Source organism: Echinops telfairi, unplaced genomic scaffold (assembly GCF_000313985.2).
Source record: "Echinops telfairi isolate 266 unplaced genomic scaffold, ASM31398v2 ScPeMD7_7400;HRSCAF=8409, whole genome shotgun sequence".
In the NCBI taxonomy this organism is placed as follows: domain Eukaryota; kingdom Metazoa; phylum Chordata; class Mammalia; order Afrosoricida; family Tenrecidae; genus Echinops; species Echinops telfairi.
Window position 1 is genome coordinate 40,632,741 of NW_022111300.1, and position 24,204 is coordinate 40,656,944.

A 24,204-nucleotide genomic window follows, 5' to 3' on the forward strand; every position below is an offset into this window, starting at 1 on the left:
GGGGTGCGGGCAGAGTGCGCGGCGGCCGGGCGGCGGGAACCGACCGCCCTCCCAGCAGCCCCAGCGACGGCTGGGGAGAAACTACAATTCCCAGAAGAGGCCGCGACCCCCCGCCCCCGCATTTCCCCCCTCGCCCCCCCGCCGGCCCCCGACGCCGCGCATGCGCACCGCCAGCCAGCGCCATGTTGGGTCCGTTTGAAAGCCAGCGCGGGCGCCGCGCGCCGCTGTGACGGCTGAGGGGGCGGCGAGGAGGCGAGGCCCCGGCTGGGGACGAGGCGGGGCCCGAACCGGCCGGGGTGCTTTGTGGCGTCTCCCGCCGCGGGACAGCGGGGCCGGGCTTTCGGCCGAGTTGTGGCAGTGTGCGTTTTTCTCCTCTTTGGGGGCGGTCGTCGGTGAGTCAGGGCAGAAAGAAAGGAGGCGTGAAGGGCGCCCCATGTCTGGACAGCGCTGGGACGAGGGCTCCCGAAAGGGTGGGGAGCGGAGGACGTCCTCTCCGGGGGCGGGGCGCGAGGAAGGCTCCCCGTGGTCCGGACTGAACGTCCGAGGAAGGGCTGCGCGGGGGCCCCAGGGGGGTCGCGGGGAGGCAGCCTCGGGGTCCGCTTCCTAGTCCTCCAGCCTCGGCGCTCCCGGTGGCTGCTTAATGATGCCTGGGCAGGAAGCCACGACGTGAAGACCCGTGTCTGTGTGACGGGGGCGGCGGAGACCGAACCGAAGACAAAACCACGAAACAAAACCACAAAGCCAAATGGCTGCCGACCCCGTAGGACAGGATCGCACCGCCCGTGTGGGTTTCCGAGGGTAGAAAGCCACCTCGTGCGTCCCAAGGAGCAGCTGGTGGGTTCGAACTGCTGGACTCCGCGGGGGGTTAGCAGCCCCTACGTGTGGTCCCCTAAGGCCAGAAAACAAGCTCCAAGCCTTGGACCCCGACCCCTAGCCACCCTGCGGGGCAGGGAAGAACTGCCCCCGGGAGTGGAAAGCCCGCTTGCCAAATAGGCATCCCAGCGCCGCCCTGTGCGTGTGCAGCAGATTAGAGTTGTTCTTAATTTCCTGGAAGACGTGCCTGTTGCTTATTTTATTTAACACTATACATTCGCCTCTTCACTCAAAAGCGATGAACATTTCTTGCCATACATTTTAACGTAAAGGTATTTGATAAAGATATTTTTCTATTTTAGAGAGAGCGCCTGACTTTTATATGGGATTTGCTTTAAAACCACCCTTTAGCTGAAGAGGGAGAACTGGGGAGGGGTGTGGACCGAAAGCTTGTGTCTGTTGGTAATTGAAGTATTCTAAGCCAACACCATTGTTCAAATGCATCTCTTCTCCAGTCTCTCATTCATTGTCCCAACTGTAGGGCCAGAGACACCTTAGTCCTCAAATGGGCTTCATTGCCCTGGAACACTAAATTTGCAGCAGATTTTCCCAGTGCACTTTGTTGTTTGATTGGATTGCTGCTTCTGTGGGTCTTGAATTGTGGGTTCCAAATAAGATAAAATCCTCAAAAACCTATGGTTTATGATGGTGGTCTAGTTGTGAGGATTTTGCTTTCCTTTGTGTTGTAATCCGTACTGAAGTTGATGGTCTTTGCTCTTCCTCAGTAAATGCTTCAAATCCTTTGACTTTTAGCAAGGTTGTATCACTTGCATGTGACAGTTTGTTAATGAGCCTTCCTGCCATTCTAAGGCCATTTTTTTCTTCACACAGCCCAGCCTCATATTATTTGCTCAGCATATCAGTTGAAGGATAAAACGCTGACACACGTGTAGCATCCCAGGTTCTGTGTGACTACTTCTTGGTCGACAGGTTTCTCATGAGTACAATTAAGTGTTTCGGAACCTATAGTTTGCTATGATCCACCCTGTGGAAAGCTTTTTTAGTCAGTAAAACCCAAGTAAACATCTTTCTGGTGTTGGCGAGCAGAGAACATGTGTACTCTCAGCCAAGACCCATCTGACTTCAGCAGTGATAATCCCGTGTTAGAGATACTCTCCTAAATCTGGCTTAAATTTCTGGGAGCTCCCTATCAGTTATACTTTTGCAACCCTTTTTGAATCAATGATAGTAATTTCTGTTTGGCCACTTTTCCTTGGAATGTGCACCATATGGATCACTTAATTTCTTGGTTTAGAAGAGCGCCCTCCCCAAGCATCCATTTGTTGAAACAGTTCAGTTGGCATCACATAAGTTTCTGGAGCTTTATATTCTGCCATTGCCTTCAGTGCAGCTTGAATTTCTCCCTGTAAATGCATTTGGGGTTGAACATACTGTTGAACCTTGACCAATTCTTTTTGGTACAATGGCTGACTGCATTTCTTCAATCATGTTGATGTTCTGTGCATTGTTCAATATTTTCCCCATAGAACCCTTCAATAATTCAGCTTGAGGCTTGACTTTTCTCTTCAGTTCTTTCTACTTGAGAAATGCTGAGTATGTTCTTCCCCTTTGGTTTTCTAACTCAGGTCTTTGCGCATTTCATTATAATGTAGTAAACAGTTGTGCACTCACCATTTTGCTTCAATAATTACCAACATACCCAAGCTTTTTATCTATATAAATTTGCTGACATCTAGTGGATTTTGCTCATGATGATTCCATGTGATAGAGAGTTTGACAGAGTTTTCTTGGCCAGAGTGTTTGTGGAACCAGATCACCAGGCCTTTCTTCCATGCTACTCTTGCATGGGTTCTAACCACTAACCTCTAGATCAGCGGTTCTTAACCTGTGGGTCGTGAACCCTTTGGGGTCAAACGACCCTTTCACAGGGATCGCCCAATTCATAACAGTAGCAAGATTACAGTTATGAAGTGGCAATGAAAACAATTTTATGGTTGGGGTCACCACAACATGAGGAATAGTATTAAAGGGTCATGGCATACGAAGGTTGAGAACCATTGTTCTAGATTAATAGTCAAGTGTGAACCTTTTGTGCTGCCCAGGGGCCTTTAGTGGGAGAATAAAGAACAAAACTGATTAATAACAGTTTTGTAGATATACAGCAGTATCAGCATTTAAGGGACTCAAAGAAGAGGCTAAATAACTTAAGTTCTCTGCTCATGACCACTGCTAGATCTGGTGCTAAAGCACTAGCATATTCTAAGACTGAGATAGGATAATGTTTATCCTGTCTGTATGATGAGTTAAAATTACTTGAAATGGCTCTTCTATTTGTTTGTAACTCCTACCCAATGATTGTGTGGGACCATGCAGTTAGGATGTGTGAAACAGCTAGAGGGTATTGAACAGTTTTGACAGTTTTATCATTCCACTGGATATTAAGTGTGACCCTTCTCAGAACCAGGGAGAATCCTGTGGCCATCAAGAAAGAAGAACTGCAAGTGGAGCATGTGGGAAATCCCTGTTTGAAGTGGTGGAGGCAGCTGAGGCACCAAATGCCAGCACACCAAGAGCATGAGATAGACCAGAATAGCTTCATTGAGACCGTGAGGCAGAGCAGAGGAGCAGCACTGAGATTGAGACCCAGAGGCTTCTAGGCCTACAGAATAAGGCAGAGGCTGAGGACTAGAGAGAGGCATACATATCATGGCTAAGAAGAGGTGTTACAAAAGAACTGCATCCTTAACATTTTGTAACTTGTTAGCTTCCCTAATAAACCCCATAATCATGTGTATTGTCTGAGTTCTGTGTGGGCATTGCAACAAATTATTGGACTTGGAATAGGTTAGAATGCTGTGGGAGGGATGGTGTCTGGGTAAAAAGGAATGGAAGTTGGAGATATATTTGGCCTCTGTTGCAATTGGCCTTGTACTGGTGTGGAGTTGGATTTTCCTTGTTTCTGCTGAAGCCAGAGGAAGTCAGAAGTCCCCATGCTATTTTTCTCACCTGACTTTTTAATTGGAGAACCTTCTTTTAAAGGAGAATTTGGCTGAGTATCTAGCATAAAATGAAAATGAAGACGGTGTAAACTTAAAGGTTGGGAAATAATTATTAATCTATTTTAGGAAAAGGGCATATTGCTAACTTTATAATAAGGGAATTTATTTCTTCATAGATCAGTACTGTGAATTAAATTATCTTGAGCTTTATTCTTTTATATATGTGTATATGTGTGTGTACAAACATAGAGATAGATAATTGGAGAGGTTTAGCTATACAGGTAGCCCCCTGACTTAAAACATTTGAGTTACTAAGAACTGAATTTATTGACCGCTTTTAAAAAACATCTTCCTTATTAGTTATGTATCACTTTCAATGTTATAGCCATAATTTGTTGTTGTTTTCATTCTTAGATACAGGTGTTGTCGGGAATGTTTCCAACTCCCAAAGAGAAAGATCCGATTTATAAAGATGCTGGTAATAAAAGGCAATAGTAATGAAAATTGAAAGGAGAAAAAGTATTTAACTTACATAGAGCCGCTTTACTTCAGAACCAGTTTACCATGGAACTGTCAGAGTGGAAGCCCGTTGTAAGTGGAGTAGTGCTAGTGGTTCCATTTTAGCATTTACAACACTGGAAATGGATATTCTCCATAGTATCTTGTTTCCAGTCATCATGTGACCCATTTCTAAAAAATGTGTTGACACTTACTATATGCAGTAGAAAACTTTTGAATTTAAAAACAGCCTGTATAGGGGAATGTTAAGTATTGTGATGTCATAGAATCTATGACTATAAGAAAAAGACTTCACCTGTAGATTTTAGGACTTTAAAAAAGTGAGTACTCCTTCTTGGTACTTTCCTTACATTCTCAGATACATCGTACTCAATAAATGTTTGCTAAGTCACCAACAAAGAATAGAAAATGTATAATGTACAATAATAAAAAGCATTTCTAATAATGGGTATTCTTTGAAGGAAATTACAAAACAAATTATTTAATATGATTGAAATACTGAATTGTTTGATATGCAGATTATATGCCAATAAATCTTTTAAAAATATATGTAAAACCTCAAAATTTTATGCAAATAAAATATGCAGTGCTTCCCCCCCAAAAAATTTGTACTTAATGGCTTTTCTGTATATGGCCATTATTCTGAAGCGCTGGTGGTGTAGTGGTTAAAGTACTGAACTGTTAACCAAAAGAGCAGCCACTCTACTCTTCAGCTTCTGCTAGAGAAAGATATCTTCTGTAAAGAAACCCTGTGGGGCAGTTCTACTCCGTCTTGTAGGGTCAGCATGAGCTGGGCTCTACTTGTGGACAGTGTATGTGTGTGTTTTTGTTTGGGCATCATTCCTTTTAATTGCAATATTTTTTTCTTTTTTTTTTTAATTGCAACATTAACCTGCTTTTATATATTGCAGGTGTTTCAAAGGAAGTAGAAATAGTCTATCTTGAAGAAGCCATGGCAAAATCAAATACAAAGCATAGAACATGCTCTCGAGAATCTTCAGTATCTTCTCTTCTAGCAAGCTGCAGCCCTAGTGGTGGTAATTTGTCTAATTCTGGTGGCCCTTTCCAATATAAGGGCAAAGTATACGACTCTGCTTCTCAGGCTCTACAGGCCTATATTCACGAGTTTGATCTCAGCCAAATGTGTCCTGGTGGAAGCACTGGAAAGATGAACATTGCCAAGGGTTCTAGGAATCTGGCAAAATTCTCCACATATATGTATAAAAACAATGGTATGCTTTTATTAGTCTTTATATTTTCAGTGATATGTCCAATAATTTTAAGCCTTTGAGAAATGTGCTATAGCATTAGAAAACTAGACTTTCTTTGTTGTTCTTCTTGGGACAATGATTCATAATTTGGGAGATAACAGAAATATTATATATGAGTGTAAGTCAAAATATGTTGCTAAAAATAATGGAAACCTTTATTAGACAAAAATGTCCAAATGTAAAGCTCTTGGTTCTAAGCGTAACCTTCATCTAGGTCTAAACATTTCTAAAGGAGGTGTTTTTCACCTCTCAGGCGTCCCTGAAGAATTCTGTGCTCTTTGACTTACTCTACATCAAACAGTTTTGGGATCCTTAAGGGACTTATATTGTGTTCCTTTAAAATGTTCTTTGAAATTGGGAAACATAAGTGTGAAAGGGAAAGATCAGGATGTAGGGTAGATGGGGAATGTTGTCCAACAAAATTTTTGTTGGACAGCCCTTCCTCTCTAAGAACAAGCAGGTGCGTTGCCGCAATGGGGAAAACAACTCCCTGTAACTGTACTAACCCCTTTGTCACGAGTGCAGTTTTCACTTTAAACATTTTCCTAAGTCCCCTGATTGTCCTGGACCCTTCAAGAAAATCTATCAAGTGAATTCTTTGGAATCCTAAACAACTTTCTCCATAACCTGAGCAAACCATTCTGCCTTAATTTAACAGGCCCACAGCCCCTTTAGAAGCCACTATTGGTGGGACCCTATTTCATTTTGAAGGCACCCTAACAAGACTAAGACAAGTGGCGGAGACATGTTTGAACATGTTTTGTTTGAATATACACGTCTTGATATGTTCAAGTCTGTATTTGGTGCATTGATGGGATAGAAATACATTCGTCTTTCTAGTCTGTCTTCTATGGGACACTAAAATTTGCAACATGTTAGTTTTTTCTTGATGGAAATGGTGACAAGTTTGGAAAATGCAACTTGAGTAAAATAGTACTTTACTGAACACTTACAGTATAGCTCTAAAATGGAAATGGTTTGCATTCACCTCTTATAGGGCTGTGATCACTGTATTCCCAATATAGTTGATAGAATACTTATTTCTTAAAGGCAGGCAATTTTAGATGAAAAAAGTTGCAGAAAGGATAAATTAAAGAACACAGGGAAATTCAGGAGGCTGGACTAAAAAGGTAGAATTAAAACAGACCAAGAGAAAGAAAGCACGTCCTACTTTGTTAACGTATCTTTTAGTAAAAGTTTTATTGAGGATAAAGGGAAAGGGCAAAAGTTGAATTTCAAATTCTTCATTTTCACTTAAGGGGATTACTATAAAGCTTATGTGATACAGGAAGATAAACAGATCTGTACTTTGATTTTCAGCCTTGGAAGATGTTGATCACGTGAAGAGCTCACATTCCTTGTGTTACAGAAAACAGACTGTTAATGACATAGACTCAATTAGCCTCACTACTGATGATCTGTTAAAACTTCCAGCAGATGGATCGTTACCTTCCTCCGGTTATATTGGACCAGGTCACCGAACTAACAAGAAAAACAAGAAATGCTTTGGAAGATTAGGTTCATTGGACGCTGAAAAGAATCCAAAATTTCAAGAATCCGCTTTCCCCAAGAGCAAAGATAACTTTATTACTCCTCTTGTATACACAAATATAAATGGCAAGCAACGTGTTAAGCTAAAAAACCCAAGAATTACGAATAAGACTAATAAATGCATTTCTGAACCATCTTTATCTTTTTCCAAGAAGTCATCTTCCAAAGACAGTTCAGAAGACAATTGTGAAAAGAATTATCCAAGATGGTTCACTAGCCAGAAATCTGACCTTAATGTGTCAGGGATAACTAGTATACCTGATTTCAAATATCCAGTCTGGCTCCACAATCAAGACTTATTACCTGAAACAAATAGTCAAAGGACTTCAAAAGTACTTAAAGAAGATTCGAGTTCCCCTAAACATAGTTATCAGGCACAAAGAACTCGGCTTACGAATAAGTTAGATTGTTTTGAATATTCTTTTGAACACTCAAATGTTTCAAATTCTGCACATGATGACAAAGGATTAGTTAATGAATACAAATGTGATTTTGAATGTAGCCAGTGTCAATATGAAAACCTACTTCTCCCCGGACAATCCAAAAAGCCATTCAGTGGTAATTATTTTTTTTTAAAAACCAGTTGTAATGCTATAAGTTTGACTAGCATCTAGAAGGAGCTTTTTATGTTTGACCCTTGATGTAATGATTAGCTGTTATATCTTAATGGGGTAACAGTTTTGTAGCTAGAAGTGTCTTTCCTTTTTTTCTTTGCTTGGATGTCGTATTTTGACGTAGCCTGCTGTTAGAGATAGGTGTGCATTCCAAAGTATCTGAATTCTTTTGAAATTTTCTGACGCTTTTTTTTCCTTTAAAAAATTAATACAATCTCTTTAAATTAGATGACAAAATTGAATTGCTTATCCTGAAAGCCAAGAGAAACCTAGAACATTCTACTGAGGATTTACCAAGCCCTGTGAAAAAGGATGGCAGTCCTTGTTCATTAGATAAACTTGAAGCAGAAAGATCATGGGAAAATATTCCTGTTACTTTGTAAGTAAGCAACAATGAGAATGTTTCATTTTCTAAATGAAAAAAGTGCTACAAGAACTGATTTATTTTTATGTAATGTAACGATTTAAACAAATGATAACTCTAAACAGGATTACTTTCTTTTTTTTTTTTTTTTTTTAAAATTTTATTAGGGGCTCATACAACTGTTATCCCAATCCATACACACATCAATTGTGTAAAGCGCATTTGTACATCGTTTCTCAAAACATTTTCTCTCCATTTAAACCCCTGACATTAGGTCCTCATTTTTCCCCTCCCTCCCCGCTCCCCCCTCCCGCATGAGCCCTTGATAGTTTATAAATGGGTATTTTGTCATATCTTGCCCTGTCCGACGTCCCCCTTCATCCACCCTCTGGTTGTCTGTCCCCCAGGGAGGAGGTCACACACAGTTCCATGTAATCGGTTCCCTCTTCCCTACCCATTCTCCCTTTACCCTCCCAGCATCACCACTCTCACCACTGGTTCTATAGGGCTCATCCGTCACCAGGATTACTTTCAGTTGTTCATTTTAAATAGCATGTTTCATTTTTCTACCACCAGATGGGGTTATGTTCCATCCCTTTGTTTCACTGTAAATATATTCATCTATATTTTAATATAAGGACCTAAATCTCCAAAGAATTATTTTGCAGATGAAGAAGCGTTAAACGAAATTTTTGTTGCTTTCTTTATACTTTAAGATTTCGTGCATTTCTTTTCATTTTGATTTCATTTTGTCTTTAGTCATTTTCCTTGAAATTTTCTTGGCTATTATATAAATTTGTAATTAATGAAATTGTTTTTCTTGTGTGTATACTTGACTATTTTGTGACATAGTTTCTCAGAGTAATTTTTAAAATGTTTACCTAGACAATTGTTACTATGAGGGAGGAGTTAAATTTGGGAACTTAAGTAAGAAAACTTGTTCTTAGTGATGGCACATCTGAACTTAATCAGAAATGTACTCATGGCAACTCTATATCTTGCCTTAAGCCCAAACTTATTATCATCTAGTTGATTCTGATTCACAGCAGCTCTGTAGGACAGAGTACAACTGCCCCATAGATTTCCAAGGTTGTGAATTTTTGTAGAAGCAGACTGACTCTTCTTTCTCCCACAGAGTACCTGGTGGGTTTGAACCACTGACCTTTCAGCTAGCAGCCCAATATTGTAGGGCTTCTTTATTTTGTTAGGTACTGTTGAGTCAGCTCTGATTCATAGTGATCTTATGTACAATAGAATGAAAAATTGCCTGGTCCTGTACTGTTCTTGTAACTGTTATGTCTGTGCTCACTGTTGTAGCCTCTATGTCAATTTATCTTACTGAAGGTCTTCCACTTTTTTGCTTCCTCTCTACTTTACCAAGCATGGTGCCCTTTTCCAGAGATTGATCCCATGAGATATTCCTGTAGTGCCATCCTCACTTTTAAGGAGTGTTCTGGTTTCCTTCCTCCAAGGCAGATATGCTTCTTGTTCTGGCAACTTATGGTACTTTCACTCCCATTGAGTTGGTTCTTACTCATAGTGACCCTATAGCACAGAGTGGAAGTGTTCCTTAGGGTCTCTGAGATATTCTCTCTCTGAGCAGCTAATAGGTTTGAACTACAAATCTTGGGGTTGGCATCTCAACGCTTCACCCAGGGCTCCTAGAAGTTTGCACAGTGGGTGTGCCAGAGGAATGGCATAAACAAGTATAGAGTGTGTTTAGTTACTTGTCAGGCAAAAGTAGGCTTAATGAATTTTCAGTTAATATGTGTCAAGTATTGTGCTGGTCTTTTACACATTGATATTATCATTTGATATCAAAACATTCTCTTTAAAGTACTTCTGTACTTTAATATAATGAATGCAAAAGAAAAGAAAAAGTGTTTTTAAATTGTGGGTTGGACTGTGTAGGTTAGGTGGGAATTGTGTCAGGGAGAAGTGACTGAAGTTGGTTTGCTGGTAACAAAGGCACTGCATAGGAAAATTATACCACATAATTGATGGGGATGATTCACTGTGGATAGACTTTGAGTGTTAGATGACATAAAAATACTTACAGTTGGTAAGTAGAGAACTGTTAAGCATTTGAAGATGTTTGAGCTAGGACTGGTGAAGTGGATGAAAAGTATTCTAGGCAGATTGAGCTGGTGAGAATGAGTACTGTGGCTGTTCAGATTGGGAAATAGATCGGGTGTATTGGAAGTTACAAGGTTTCAGATCTGACCTAGAGTGTTCACTAGATAGAAAAAGAACTAACTAAAACTCTTTTAAGAAGTGTTGTCAATATCTTAATATTTGACTAAATATTTTTTAAAAGTACTTGTGTCTTAGGATTATTAGTTAACATTCAGGAGGCAGAGGAGGGCAGTGATGGTTCTGTTAGAATTCCGAGTGCACTCATTACCCACTGGAGGCGTGTATGTTCCCATGATGCTGAGTAAGTTTCACTTGGGCCTCCCACTGAAGATTAGGGGGAAACACCTGGAGATTTACTTCTGGAAATCAGTTTATTGATGACAATAGTCTGATCCCATTGTGAATGCTTTGGGGGTTCCTTGAGTAGCAGCTAATAACAACATGAACATACCCTAAATTTGAATTATATAACAGAGAACATAAATATCCTTCCCTAGTATACAGCAACTGGTCTCTGGGCAGATATTGATCATGAACTATTTTATTGCTGCCCTGTGCTGAGATAATAACGATGAAGGGAGAGTAACTGTTAGAACCTGTATGGCGCTACCAAAGGCGTTCTAATTGTATTTTGTCAAAGTGTCAGCCTGCACTAGATTAAAATAGAAAAACAATCTTGCCCTTTAGCACAGATAATTTGAGAAGCTAGTTAAATCCTAGATCCTCTCTACTTCCACATTCCCAGTCTGTAAACAAATATATTAGTTTTCTGAGAAAAAGTGGTTGTGTTTAAGAACTTAGGGTTTCAAGTTTGGCAGCCGTGGGATGGCTACTGGTTCTGAGGTAAGCTCAGTTGCTGAGGGCGCATTTATAAAAGGAGGGTAACAGTCATCTCTCAGGGGCTGCTTGGATAACTAATTACATGGGGAGAGGTGTCCATAATGGCTTTACTAGCCTAATGCCAGCGTAATAGAAAAGATAAGTGGATGGGAAATATAATTAAATAGATCATCTAGATGAGGAAAAGCCTACATTATCTTGGTGTACAAACGATTGAAATCAGATTTGGTTTAGGAGAGAAGTCAAATTTAGCTGATTTTGAAGCTTTAATTTGGAATTGTGGTACTCAAGTAGAAAGCATGGTAACTTAGAGAGGAAAGCGTTTTAGGGACAATTTCAGGACATCAGTGTTAGGTGGGAGTGGGGTGAATTATCTTTTCTCCTTTGTCAAACTGACTTTTCTCCTCAGTACCAGATTTAGGGAAAGGTAAGGGGGGGTTTAGGGAGGGGCTGGAATTTAGGCTTCGTAAGTAGAGGATGGAATTAAGCAATGCCAGTATGCATCATATCCATGATTATTTTTGGGTGACCACATATGTTTAAATGATAACTATTATATGTTGTCTATTTTTTAAAAAGCAGTTAGGGAACTTACTTGCTGTATTGTATCCTTTGAATCCTATTTAGCAAATCACCAGTTCCGGTTGACTCTGATGATAATCTTCAACAAACTTCAAAGACAAAATATGCTAAAAACTTCCTTGAAGACTTTTTAAGTAATGATAACCAGGTGGGTGAAGTTAAGTCTTGAAAGAAGGTTTAAGACTAATATAATAGATATTGCTTTCTAATTCATTTAGGTATTTTAGAACATACCATATATACTCATATATAAACTGAGTTTTTCAGCACATTTTTTTAATTTAAAAAAACCATTTTATTGGGGTTTACAACTCATCACAATACATATATGCCTCCATTGTGTCAAGCACATTTGTACATTTGTTGCCATCATCATTTTCAAAACATTTTTTTTTATTAAATCATTTTATTGGGGGCTTGTACAACTCTTATCGTAATCCATCCATCCATCCATCCATTGTAAGCACTTTTGTACATTTGTTTCCCTCATCATTCTCAAAACATTTGCTTTCTACTTGAGCCCTTGGTATCAGTTCCTCATTTTCCCCTTCCCTCTCTGGTCTCCCCTCCCCCATGAGCCCTTGATAATTTATAAATTATTATTATATTGTCATATCTTACACCATCTGACGTCTTCCTTCATCCACTTTTCTGTTGTCCATCCCCCAGGGAGGAGGTTATATGTAGATCCTTTTATCTGTTCCTCCTTTCTTCCTCACCTTCCCTCCACCCTCCCGGTATTGCCACTCTCACCACTCTTCCTGAGGGGCTCACGGGATTCCCTGTGTTTCCAGTTACTATCTGTAACGGTGTACATCCTCTGGTCCAGTGGATTTGTAAAGTAGAATTGGGATCATTATAGTTGGGGGGAGGAAGCATTCAAGAACTGGAGGAAAATTGTATGTTTTATCATTGCTACACTGCACCATGATTGGCTCATCTCCTCCCCACGGCCCTTCTGCAAGGGGATGTCCAATTGCCCACAGAGGGGTCCTGGGTCCCCACTCCACACTCCCCCTTTCTCACAATGCTATGATTTTTTTTGGTCTTTGATGCCTGATACCTGATCCCTTCGACACCTTGTGATCTCACAGGCTCGTGTGCTTCTTCCATGTGGGCTTTGTTGTTTCTCAGTTATATGGCCACTTGTTTATCTTCAAGCCTATAGGACCCCAGACTATATATCCTTTGATAGCCGGACACCATCAGCTTTCTTCACCACATTTGCTTATGCACCCGCTTTGTCTTCAGTGATAGTGTTAGAATAGGTTGGTGTGCTTCTTCCATGTGGGCTTTGTTGTTTCTCAGCTAGATGGTGCCTATTTATCTTCAAGCCTTTAAGCCCCCAGATGCTATATCTTTTGATAGCCAGGCACCATCAGCTTTTTTCACCACATTTGCTTGTGCACCCATTGTCTTCAGCGATCGTAGCACATTTTCAGTGCAGTTTATGTGGTAAAATTAGGTGCCTCGGCTGATATTCAGGTTGGTTTATACTCGAGTATATAAAGTATCAATTATTCTAAATCCATCCCTCCCCACACAAAACCATCCAGAATTATTAATACTCATATTTTTGTATCCTAATATATAGGGACCTAGGGTTGAACTCTACCTAAAAAAGAGCTTAAATTGTTATTACAATGTGTGTTTTTCCTTTTCTGAGAAACGTGCTTAAGTAGAGCATTACAGAAGCATTCTCTTAAAGAGAAATTAATTGTTGAAAGGCATGTTTTTCACAAATAATATAAATTGTTATAATAACGTAAAAATAGGAAAATTACTATCTAGGGAAATTGACAAAATCAGTATATGTGCATCTTGTCATTGATTCCCACATAAATTATAAATGTACATGTGTATGTTGCTTGTATATATACATGTACACACATATTATTTGACTTAAAATATAAGCCATGACGGTTGAATGGTGAAATAATGCTTTGAGATCTGTGCACTTTGAGGATTGGAGGAGTTAAACACTCACAAAGAAAATTTAGCATAAACATTTCAAAGACTGTGTCTTTCAGTGAAATTTATTGAAGTAGAAGCTGTCAGACTATGTCTGATCTTAGAATTTTACATAAGATACCATACCATATACTATACGATATATTAGATCATTATTAAATGATCTAATCAACAAATATTTGAGTACCAAGACTTTTCTAGAAACTACCTTCCTAGCACTGAATGACTTTTTTTTACCCTCTGGATTTTATAATGTAGTTAGGGATTTTTGTTAGACAGTCTAGCTATCTATACGTGTTATGAAGAGAAATAAATTGGGATATAGAGATGGGGGTTAAATTCTAGATGTGGCATTCAGGGAGGTCTCTAAGGAGGTAACATTTCATGGAAAACTTGAAGTGCGTGAACAAGCCAAGCACCCGTGGGGGAATACCTTTAACGTAGAGGAAATAGGAAGTTCAAAATCCCCAAGGCTGGAGTTTGTTTGGCAGGTTCAAGGATTATCTAGTCTGTAGCTCAATCAGAAGGAGCAAGAGAAAGAATGATGAGAGAGGTAAGGTGGGAGAGGTTGCCAGCAGTCAGGTCATGTAGTTTGTGAGCTATCCAATGAAGATTTGGGATTTTATTTTAAGTAATGAGAAGTTATTGGAGAGTTTTCAGTGGAGGAGAAGGAAATAGTCGAATTTACATTTAAAATTTCTGAATGAACTTAGTTGAAACAGGTAAGAGCATATGGGAAGGGCAAAGTTATGAAAAGTTCTTATCCATATTCAGACGCTTTCAGGCAATGTGTCACTAGGCTTGGGGACTGAGAACCAGTCTCAGTATAGTCATAGACATCAAAACAACATAGTCCACCAAGACAATGTTCTACATGCTACTTTGGTGAATAGTGGTGAGTGGGCTCTTAAGAGCGTGGGAACAGCCGTTTAAGATGCACAATTTGCTTCCCTCTTTGTTCAGAGCAAAGAATGTAAAAAAATCAATGACTGAAGGAAACCATTAGTCTAAGTCTAACAAACCACACCGCCTCCACTACCCTGAGGCCAACAGAACTAGATGGTGCCTGGCTACAATAACCTGCCATTTCTGATTCTAGTCCAATTCCAGAAGTTTTGATTTTATTTTAGTCTTTACCCTTTTTATATATTTTTAAGAGACCCCACTATTAAATCTTTAATTAAGACAAAGAAAGGCAAAGGCAAATCATCAAAATGAGGGAGATCATCACATGAGCTCATAATAGTGCCCCAGTCTTGAAAAACCTAACTTAGTATCTATGATAAGTTTACTTATTTGTTTAATCTTGGAATTCACAAAAATAGTTTTAAGACTTGCTAACATACTCTTCTTGTCAGAAACAAATTTGCTAACTAGAATATTTGTATAAGGTCATTTTTTTTTCTTTAGCATTACAATATCTAGTCCAAGTACTGTTTTTCAAAGCTACTTTTTTCCCCTCCAACTCTTAGTGGGGCTATGTTATTTAATTGTAGTATAGGTAGGTGGTTCATGCATTATGTGAATGTGTTTGGTTTAACAAATGTTGTATTCTGCTTGGTTTAAATTTTTGGATATTTGAAACATCAGAGTTCTAAGAGTTAGAGCTGTACAAAGAAGACAGATCAGAAAAGATCACTATTGTTTTTTTTGTGTGTATGTTAATGTTTTTGGCAAAATATAACAAAATTTGAGATTTTAACTTTTTGAATTTAAATGGGGAAAAAACCCAATGTTTTCACTTAAGACAGCTACTCATGAGTTTTTAAAAGACCCCAGTTGCTACTCACCAGGGACAATACCAGGTTTGTTCGTTTTTTAAAACCGTGTTATTGGGGCCTCGTACAATTCTTATCACAATCCATACATCCATCCATTGTGTCAAGCACATATGTACATTTGTTGCCATCATCATTCTCAAATCATTTTATTGGGGGCTCGTACAACTCTTATCACAATCCATACATCCATCCATTGTGTCAAGCACATATGTACATTTGTTGCCATCATCCTTCTCCAAACATTGCCTTCTACTTGAGCCCTTAATATTGCCTCCTCATTTTCCCCCTCCCTCCCCATGCCCCCTTCCCTCATGAACCCTTCATAATTCAAAAATTATTGTTTTGTCATAACAATACCAAGTTTTTATAGAAAGTCTCAGAACAAATTCAACCGCATGTGCCAACATTTGTTAAACATTCATTAGCAAATTAGTTAAGACAGTTTATATAATCCACTTTATAGGATTTCCTTTGTTTTGAGGTGCTTTAACCACTAACTTACATGAGACGTTTATTTGAGGCAGATATGACAAAATCTAGAAGCAGGCATTTGCAACCCTATTATTGGCACTGAAGTAATCAGACACTCTTCTAAACCAGTGACTGAATGAAGTATTAGTTAGGCGTAAGACCTCAGGTGCCATCTCAGGGTATAAGCCTAGCTGTCTTTATGTCAATAATGTCAATAATTTTCTCTAGAATTGAAGTTTAAATAATTGCTACATAGACTATAAGGAGCATTGGTGGCACCGGGTTAGGCACTGTGCTGCTAATCCTAAAGTCAGAGGTTCAAACCCAGCAGCCATTCATATGAGAAAGATGAGACTGACTGTTCCTGTAGAGATTTAGAGTCTCAGAAACCCTTTGTAGTATCACCATGAGTTGGGCAGACTACAGTGGGTTTTGGTTTCGGTTATATATGCTGTAGTAATAATTACAGACATCTTAGAGGTCTATTTCCCACTGAGGATTGCTATCAGGACATGTCCACTCACTTCAAAGATAAGCCAACAGGCTGATTAGATTTTTAAAAAGAAGTTTTAACATATCCCTTACAGATTCTCTTAAAAGCATCCTGACTACCTAATGTAGCTACCTGCTGTTGTTGGCTTCTTTAGAGGCAGGTAAGGTCAGTGATAACAGGTATGTGTGTTCATGTAGGTAATATGAAGAGGTAAAAATCTAGCATACTCCATGAAAAATTATATAAAATGTGCAGAAAATATTATCATTAGAACTCTAATTGTAGTCCTTGCTTACCTGATTACTGGCTTTATTTACACATCTAATAAAGATCTTGCTGGGTTACATGTTCTTGAGAACCTTTTTAATTCCAAAAATTGATTATCTTAATTTGTGTACTAACTGAATTTGTTATCAATGCAAGCATTTGCTTTTAAAATGCAAGGACTAGAAAGGATATGCCAAACTATGAATAAAGGTTATTTCTAAGAAAATGAATTTGGGGACTGGGTAAGAGGTGGTAGTGAGTTATAATTTTGATTTTGTTTCTCCCCTCAACACTTTATATTGAAATTAGTTTTGCATGCATTGATTTAATGTTAGAAGAAAGTAATAATACCAAATACAGCTTTCTCCTCTGTCCTGAGTTTACATGGTTAACCACAGGATCACTGTTTTAATCTTAGAGTTGTACCCTCTCTGGAGGCAAACATCATGGTCCGGTTGAAGCCCTGAAACAAATGTTGTTTAATCTTCAAGCAGTGCAAGAAACTTTTAATCAGAATAAAATCTCAGAGCCAGAAGAAGAGCCCAAACAAGTAAGCACATATTTGATTTATGAGTGAAGTGTGTGACTATGTGTACTGGCTTCCCTTTATATCTTTTTTAGACCTACTTCTAGATTTTTGTTAATAAGCAGGTCACACAATAGCTATTTTGATTTTTTTTTTTTTAAGAAAATTACTTTCCCCAATTTAATACTACTGTATCTGCAGTGGTTTTCCTCAGAGAGAGGGTAGGACAACGGCAAACCAATAACAAAAACCCACCACAAAGCTTTCCTATCATTTTACCTGGCCTTACTTCTGATCTCTTGCTGTTAACCTTTGGTTGTTTTCCAGAGTGCTGAGAAAGGTGGTTCTGCCAGTTTGTGTGTTTTTCCCCAGGCACGGACGTTGGGAAATGTGTAGTCATCCTTTTTGCTCTCCCCTCTCCTCTTTTAAATCTCACTGAGGCATAAGTTTGTTCTGTAAAGTCTCAATTTTCCAAGCCAAGATTTGATTTTTAATAAGTATATTTTAGGACAACTGAAAGTTGAGTTTAAGTAGTACTTGTAGTATTTTTTTTTTATCATTTAATTAGGGGCTCATACAACTCATCACAATCCATACATACATCAATTGTGTAAAGCGCATTTGTACATTCATTGCCCTCATCATTTTCAAAACATTTTCTCTCCACTTAAGCTCCCGGCATTAGGTCTTTATTTTTTCCCTCCCTCCCTGCTCCCCCCTTCCCTCATGAGCCCTTGATAATTTATAAGTTATTATTTTGTCATATCTTGCCCTGTCCTACATCTCCCTTCACCCACTTTTCTGTTGTTTGTTCCCCAGGAAGGAGGTCACATGTAGATCCTAGTAATTGGTTCCCCCTTTCCAACCCACTCTTCCTCTACCCTCCCAGTATCGCCACTCACACCACTGTTCCAGTAGGGCTCATCCACCCTGGATTCCCTGTGTTTCCAGTTCCTACTTGTAGTATTTTTAAAACTAATTTTTAATGTGCTACTGAATTCTTGTGATTACTTCTTTGGAAATGCAGAGAATACTTTTTCATCTCATTTTGATAAAATTTAAGTTTATGATGATAAAATTTCAACATTTTTTATTGTTGGTGTTTTTAAAAATAGATTTCAGAAGATGAATTTTCTAAATTGCAATTGAAAGAAAGTATGATTCCTATTACTGCGTCACTTCAGAAGTAAGTATTCTTTTCTAATTTCTGTAGATGTTTTGGGTACAAAGCCCCTGTAGCCATTCCTTTGATTTTCCATTTGAAAATTATATGGGGGAATTTGTGAGTAGTTCCAAGGACTGATGTCCCTGGATTATTTAGCTCCTTTTGAATGTGTTAGGCTGGGTGGACTAGAGGAACAAACCCAGTGACACTTACATGTGTGTAAGAGAAAGCTTTATAACAAGAAGTTATTATATATCAAACAGTCCAGTCCAGATCAAATCCATAAGTCCGATACTAGTCCATAAGTCCCTCTTCAGACCCACGTAGTCACAAGCAATGATGTAGAATATAGGAATATCACAGGCCGGTGGGTGCAGTCTTGTGGATCCAGTGGTGGTGGCTGCATTTCCACCATCAGGGTCAGTCAGCAGGAAGGTGAAGCAGAGAGAAAACGGGGAGGTTCCCAGGATCCTCCTTATGAGCAGGCCACGGCCACAACGAGGCACCATCAGGCTGTGTGACCTGATGACAGGGTGAATTTGACCCCCATACTTTTATGTATCTTAAAGTTGATATGAAATTGTGTAGCTACCACAAGAGTACATTTCAATTTTGTCTTAAATCTGTGTTGTTTTCTATTACAATGTGTTTGAACCTGAAGAGACATGCTTAGACAGTGAAGAGATAATGCACCTGAGTGACTCAGAGAGATTCTTCATTTCTGAGTAGCGGCAGCGACCGGAGAATGGTGTTGATCCTGCTGCCCCATTCATGAAACATGTTTTCATGTAGCCTCGCAAATAAGTATGATGACGTTAAAGGCATCATCAGTTGGCATATCTCCATAAAGGTCTATGATGGATATAATGTCCTAGAATAAAAGTAGATCTAAATGCTTAAGGGTGTTAACCTACTTTTTTTTAGTTACTTTATTTTAAATTAAAAACGAAGAGGTCATAATCTAGGCAGAATAGTAGAGTCTTAATTTATGGATTTAGTTGTGTGAACATAAAGTACTCTTAGAAGATTAAAGAACTGAATTTAGGAGAGCCAAGATTAAAATTTTACTGTGGCAACATTATTTCACATGGCTAGAACAAATCTACCATATAGCCTTTCAGAAATTCATAGGATTCTGTTATCTAAGACAGTGGTGAATAAGTGCCACATTAGACATGAAATTGTCATTATATGTCTTTACTTTAAACATCTTTTGCCATTTGTTTACATGGTTTAAGAAACCAAATCTTATGTAAGATTTTCTTTTTCTCCCTCTACTTAATTTATAATCTTCTTTGGTATGAAAATAATTTTCCTTTCTTTGTAGCTTGCCATTATACTTAGATATAGTGTTCCATCCCTAGTAGAATTTAGTGAATAATGATGATAATAAGTAACATTTATTGAGCATTTACCCAGTGCCAATTTTCTAAGTGCTTTGAGTATAAGTCATTTGACCTTCATAATCCAATGAGAGGTAAGTAGTTATTATCTTCATTATGCATATGAGGGGAGAGAATAATTTGCTCAAGGTCACATTGTTAGCAAGAGGTAGCATAGGGATTCAAACCAAGCCATCTAAAGCCTTTGCTGCTAATCCTTGTATTCTTAACACTCCTCTCATTAATGATAGTGATGAGTTAACTTGTTTTCAATAGGTCTGGGGATTCAATTGATCACTGAGGATAGACTTCATTAAAAGCATTTATATTGAACTGTGTCACAGACCCAAATGCATTTTACTATACCCTGGAAGAGGTTTTCTTTGTGAAAATAAGCATTGACCATAAATAATTAAATCATAAAAAGTGATAGAGATTCCTAGATTCTTTAACCATCTGTTGGAATTGGCTGGAATGTTGCTAAACAATCGATAGTCTTCCCTACATAAAGAATCTTACCACAAAGAGCAAGATTCATGTTTTATTGGATTGGCTTTTAGCTGTTAATTCTGTTGGGTTATTTGAAATGGTCTTATTGTAACTTTCACTTTGTATTTTACACTTCTTAGTTGTACTGTTCTTCTGTAATGTAACAGTAAATTTAGACTTAGAAAATCTGATTAGGGCCTTCCCCCCTGCTCTCTCATGATTTTCAGCTTGTAGGTTACCTGCTGTGAAGATGATTTAAACTTCATACAGCCCCAGAATTATTCTTTATAGACAGCAAAGTGTTGTGGATAGGCATGTGGATTGGTCTTACTTCTTTCTGCTTGTTGATCAACAGGAAGGGGTCATTGGAAAGGTCCTATGTCTCAGTTACCAGTGAAACTTATTTGAGTGGATGAGCAACTAATCTTAGAGTTGACTGATAGTTGGTCCCTTAACCACATGAACCTTTGGACTAGAAAGGAGGATTTGGAGCACACATGCTGTGGCAATGGGTTTAATTATTATAGTCTTAAAGTAGTGGTGTGTATACAAGACATTTCAAGAGGTCTGCAACACTGATATGAAAATGCTGTAATTTCTAAGGGAAGGCCACTGGTATTGGTCTGTTAACATTGATAAGTGAAGGAAATGGTTACTTACCGATAGCCTTTGGTTTTTTCCATCCATTTTCATAGACCCTCTAATAAATCCCAGGAATCTGCAGCTCTCAGGTTTATAACCTCTTCTGGGAGTTATAAGCAATAAGATAAGACTTTTCCTTTTTCTTGGTAAGTCCCAAGTATATCAAATGATTATCTAATTTTTCATAATCATGTGTCTTCAAGAAGAAAAGAATTAATTAGGTAGGAAACTTTTACTGTAGGGTGTAGAAATGGTATTTATAATGACTGTGGATGAGTTACTGTCTTTTATTTAATGAAGGTGAGATTCTCAATAATTAAAAGTTGACCAAAAAAGTGGGATCCAGACTTTTCTCCTATTGCATTTGAGTATAATGTAAAAGTGTCCAAGAAGTACATGGGCTTCAGATATTAACAATTAATGCTACTATTTTATTCCATCTGTTTATCCTGGTTGAGATAGAAAATTATTATATGATGTACATTTATTGAATATATTTTGAAGATATATTTATTGAATATATTATTTGTTAAACTATTAGAGATTGCAGAATGGAGTATTGTAGTCACTTTTCTCAATTTACCATAGAAATGGGATTGACTCAGAGATTAGAGCATGTCATAATTGCTATATTCTCAGTTTCTTTCATATTTATCAGATATCTGAAATATGATTGATGCTTTCTTAGTGGTCCTCAAGGATCTGAAGGATAGGACAGAGGAAAAACTGGAAGAATATTTTTAGAGAAAGCCTGGAAATTTATAGGCCTCTCTCTTCTTGGCTTCTTTGAGGAATGATTGAGTTTTCTTCACTTGAGACTTGACTTTATGATCTTGGCTTTAATTTACAGAAAACAATGTTGTTGCTATAATACATTATTGGTTTCACCCACACCTCCTCCCCCCAAAATGAGATTTCCCGAGAATTGAAATTGATTCACAAGTGCTAGTTCTTTTAAATTTTGGCCATTTTTGAATGTAATTTTTTAAGTGTGCATTTTATTTCTTAATAAGGCCAAAGAGAAAAGCATCTTTTCAAAAGCTGTTATGAAGAATTACAAAGAAATGGTTTGTAAAGTGTTATGCTAATGATGCTTATTTTGTTGTTTCTTAGTGGGCTATTTGACAAATTACCTTCAAGATTCTTTGAATGTCAAACAACAGTGTTTTTAACACTAACACTTACAGAAACAAAATATAGTCCCATTCTTGCTGTCTGTGTTGGCACATCTATCTTTAAATATTGGTTTATAATGTGTTTTATACTTTTTAATGAAGGGCATTGCACCACTTATCTCGCCTGAGAGACCTTGTTGATGATACCAGTGGGAAACAGTCACCGAAAATATGAAGAGGAAACTAAAAATGCCTAACCAATAAATAGTCACTACCAAAGAAAAAGGTTTGTTTTTTCCTATTACTTACAGTGACAAAGGAAGTAGAAGCCATATGCTATTCTGTGGCTGGTTCAAGTTTACGAATTTCTGGAAAACATGCTTGAGAACGTTTATGGACCCATACTCATTTTGTGCCAAAATATAAGGATCTAAACTGAACCCACAGAGATCAGACAGCCTGATTTTGGGCATCAGGCACTCACATGGCTGCTATTCAGAGTTGAAGGATTTCTGTTCCTGAAGGTTTCATTGACTTAACTTTCTGCAACCTTGTCGTCTTTTTATTATCTGATTCTGGATTATTGAGAAACTTCTAGGTTTTCTCTCCAAAGTCACTTAAGTTAAATAGACTTTTTGGTACAGGTAGTATCTGTATTTGAAGAGCTTAAAGGGATATAAAAATTGTTATAATGTATCTTATCCATATAGATGTCTATACTTTAGGTTTTCATGAATCAAATATTTAAGATATGTTGTATTTACAAATGACATCCATATAATAATAGGCGGTATAATGCTAATGGGAATAATCCTTACGTTGGGGGTTTTAAGAGAGCCTCATTCAATTAATGCTTTGATTATGTATAAAATAATTTTAGCATTGTTTGATAGTATATAAAGCATTTTGGGGTATTTGGGGATTTAGTATTTTGAGATTATATTATTTACCAGATTTTCATTTTGCCTTAGCACAGATTTATAAAAACTATGAGGTTGTAGTTAATTGCTTTATGAAATTTTATAAGTAAGCGTAAAGAAAATGGGTATGAAAGATCAGAAAGAAAATTGCTGTTTTAAAGCGATGAGGAGGCTTAAAAACGTTCATGGAAAACTGGAATTAAAAGATAACAGAATTTTCCCATGGATTTTTTAAGCCCTCTCACATTTAGTGGGAGCTGGACTTTCTTTAAAGCAAACAGTCTTGTTCAAAGTTAGTCTCTAGATGGAACTGAACAGTGCTGTTTAGTTTTGTAATTTCTACCAGTGAATTTCTTATAACCAGGAAGTATCTTTATTACAAAACCAAGAATTAAACCATAAAGCATAAATAATGTTGCATGCTTTAAAAGTCCAGTGAAATAATTTCTGTGTATGTATACAAATAATATAAACTCAGATTTTAGTCAACTGTCAGCATTTTTGCTAAGTAATTTTGCCTATATTGCCAAGAAACTATTTAGTGCCTATGTTGCAGAGCTGACTTGTCAACGGCTGTGTAGCGCTAGCCCTCTTTTATTTATTTTTTTCATTGTCTAGTCATTCAGTGTCACCATACTGCTCCTTGCTCAATTTGAAAGGCATTTGCTCAAGTGGGCTTGTTTTGTTTGCTCTGTGGGTTCTTTCTGCCACTTTCTATTTTCTGGCTATGGTCTTTTGCTTCACAGCAAATGGTCTGAGTAATTAAATAATGGAATTATTTTGATGCTTAAATTATGGCGAGATGTTAAAATGAAGGTTTTAAGTAGTTAGCTTTGGGTGGATCAGGATTATGTTCCTGGCAAGCAAAATCAGCCATTAGGCAAATTTTAAACAAAGCACAGAGGATAAAGACATCCTGGAATAAACACTCAATTGTATATTAAGTATAGTTTGGTCACCTCTACTAGCACGGTGGTGCAGTGGTTAAAAAAGCTCAGCTTCTTGCCAAATGTTGGTGGTTCCAACCTATCAGCTTCCCCGCAGGAGAAAAATGTTAGCCATCTGTTTCCATAAAGATTTCGGCCTCCGAAGCCCCACTATGAGACGTGATGCCCCTCACTGGCCCATGGCCCTGCGGGGGACAACACCAGTGATACAGTGGGAATTGCGCCTGATCTGACCCCACCACGCTGAGGCAAGGCACTGGGGGGGTGCAGCAGAACAGCAGGGGAGGGGAGTAGCAAGATCCCCAGGGAATGATGAGGGTGGACA

General features: G+C 38.3%; 1 protein-coding gene across 3 annotated transcripts in view; it reads left to right on the forward strand.

The window, feature by feature from the left end:
* The first annotated feature begins 341 nt into the window (after window positions 1-341).
* Window positions 342-24,204, forward strand: part of CUNH18orf54 (chromosome unknown C18orf54 homolog) — a 27,687-nt gene continuing 3,824 nt past the window's right edge. Inside the window, exons 1-9 of one of the 3 annotated variants that reach the window (XM_045296167.1) lie at window positions 342-392; window positions 4,248-4,424; window positions 5,264-5,584; window positions 6,944-7,732; window positions 8,017-8,167; window positions 11,756-11,858; window positions 17,112-17,243; window positions 18,335-18,405; window positions 22,175-22,298. In XM_045296167.1, coding sequence (XP_045152102.1) covers window positions 5,305-5,584; window positions 6,944-7,732; window positions 8,017-8,167; window positions 11,756-11,858; window positions 17,112-17,243; window positions 18,335-18,405; window positions 22,175-22,247 — 1,599 coding nt within the window. In that variant the 5' untranslated portion in view covers window positions 342-392; window positions 4,248-4,424; window positions 5,264-5,304 and the 3' untranslated portion in view covers window positions 22,248-22,298. Of the gene's footprint in view, window positions 393-4,200; window positions 4,425-5,263; window positions 5,585-6,943; window positions 7,733-8,016; window positions 8,168-11,755; window positions 11,859-17,111; window positions 17,244-18,334; window positions 18,406-22,174; window positions 22,299-24,204 lie in introns of those variants that run through there. The other 2 variants (XM_045296168.1, XM_013004785.2) reach the window with 2 other exon arrangements.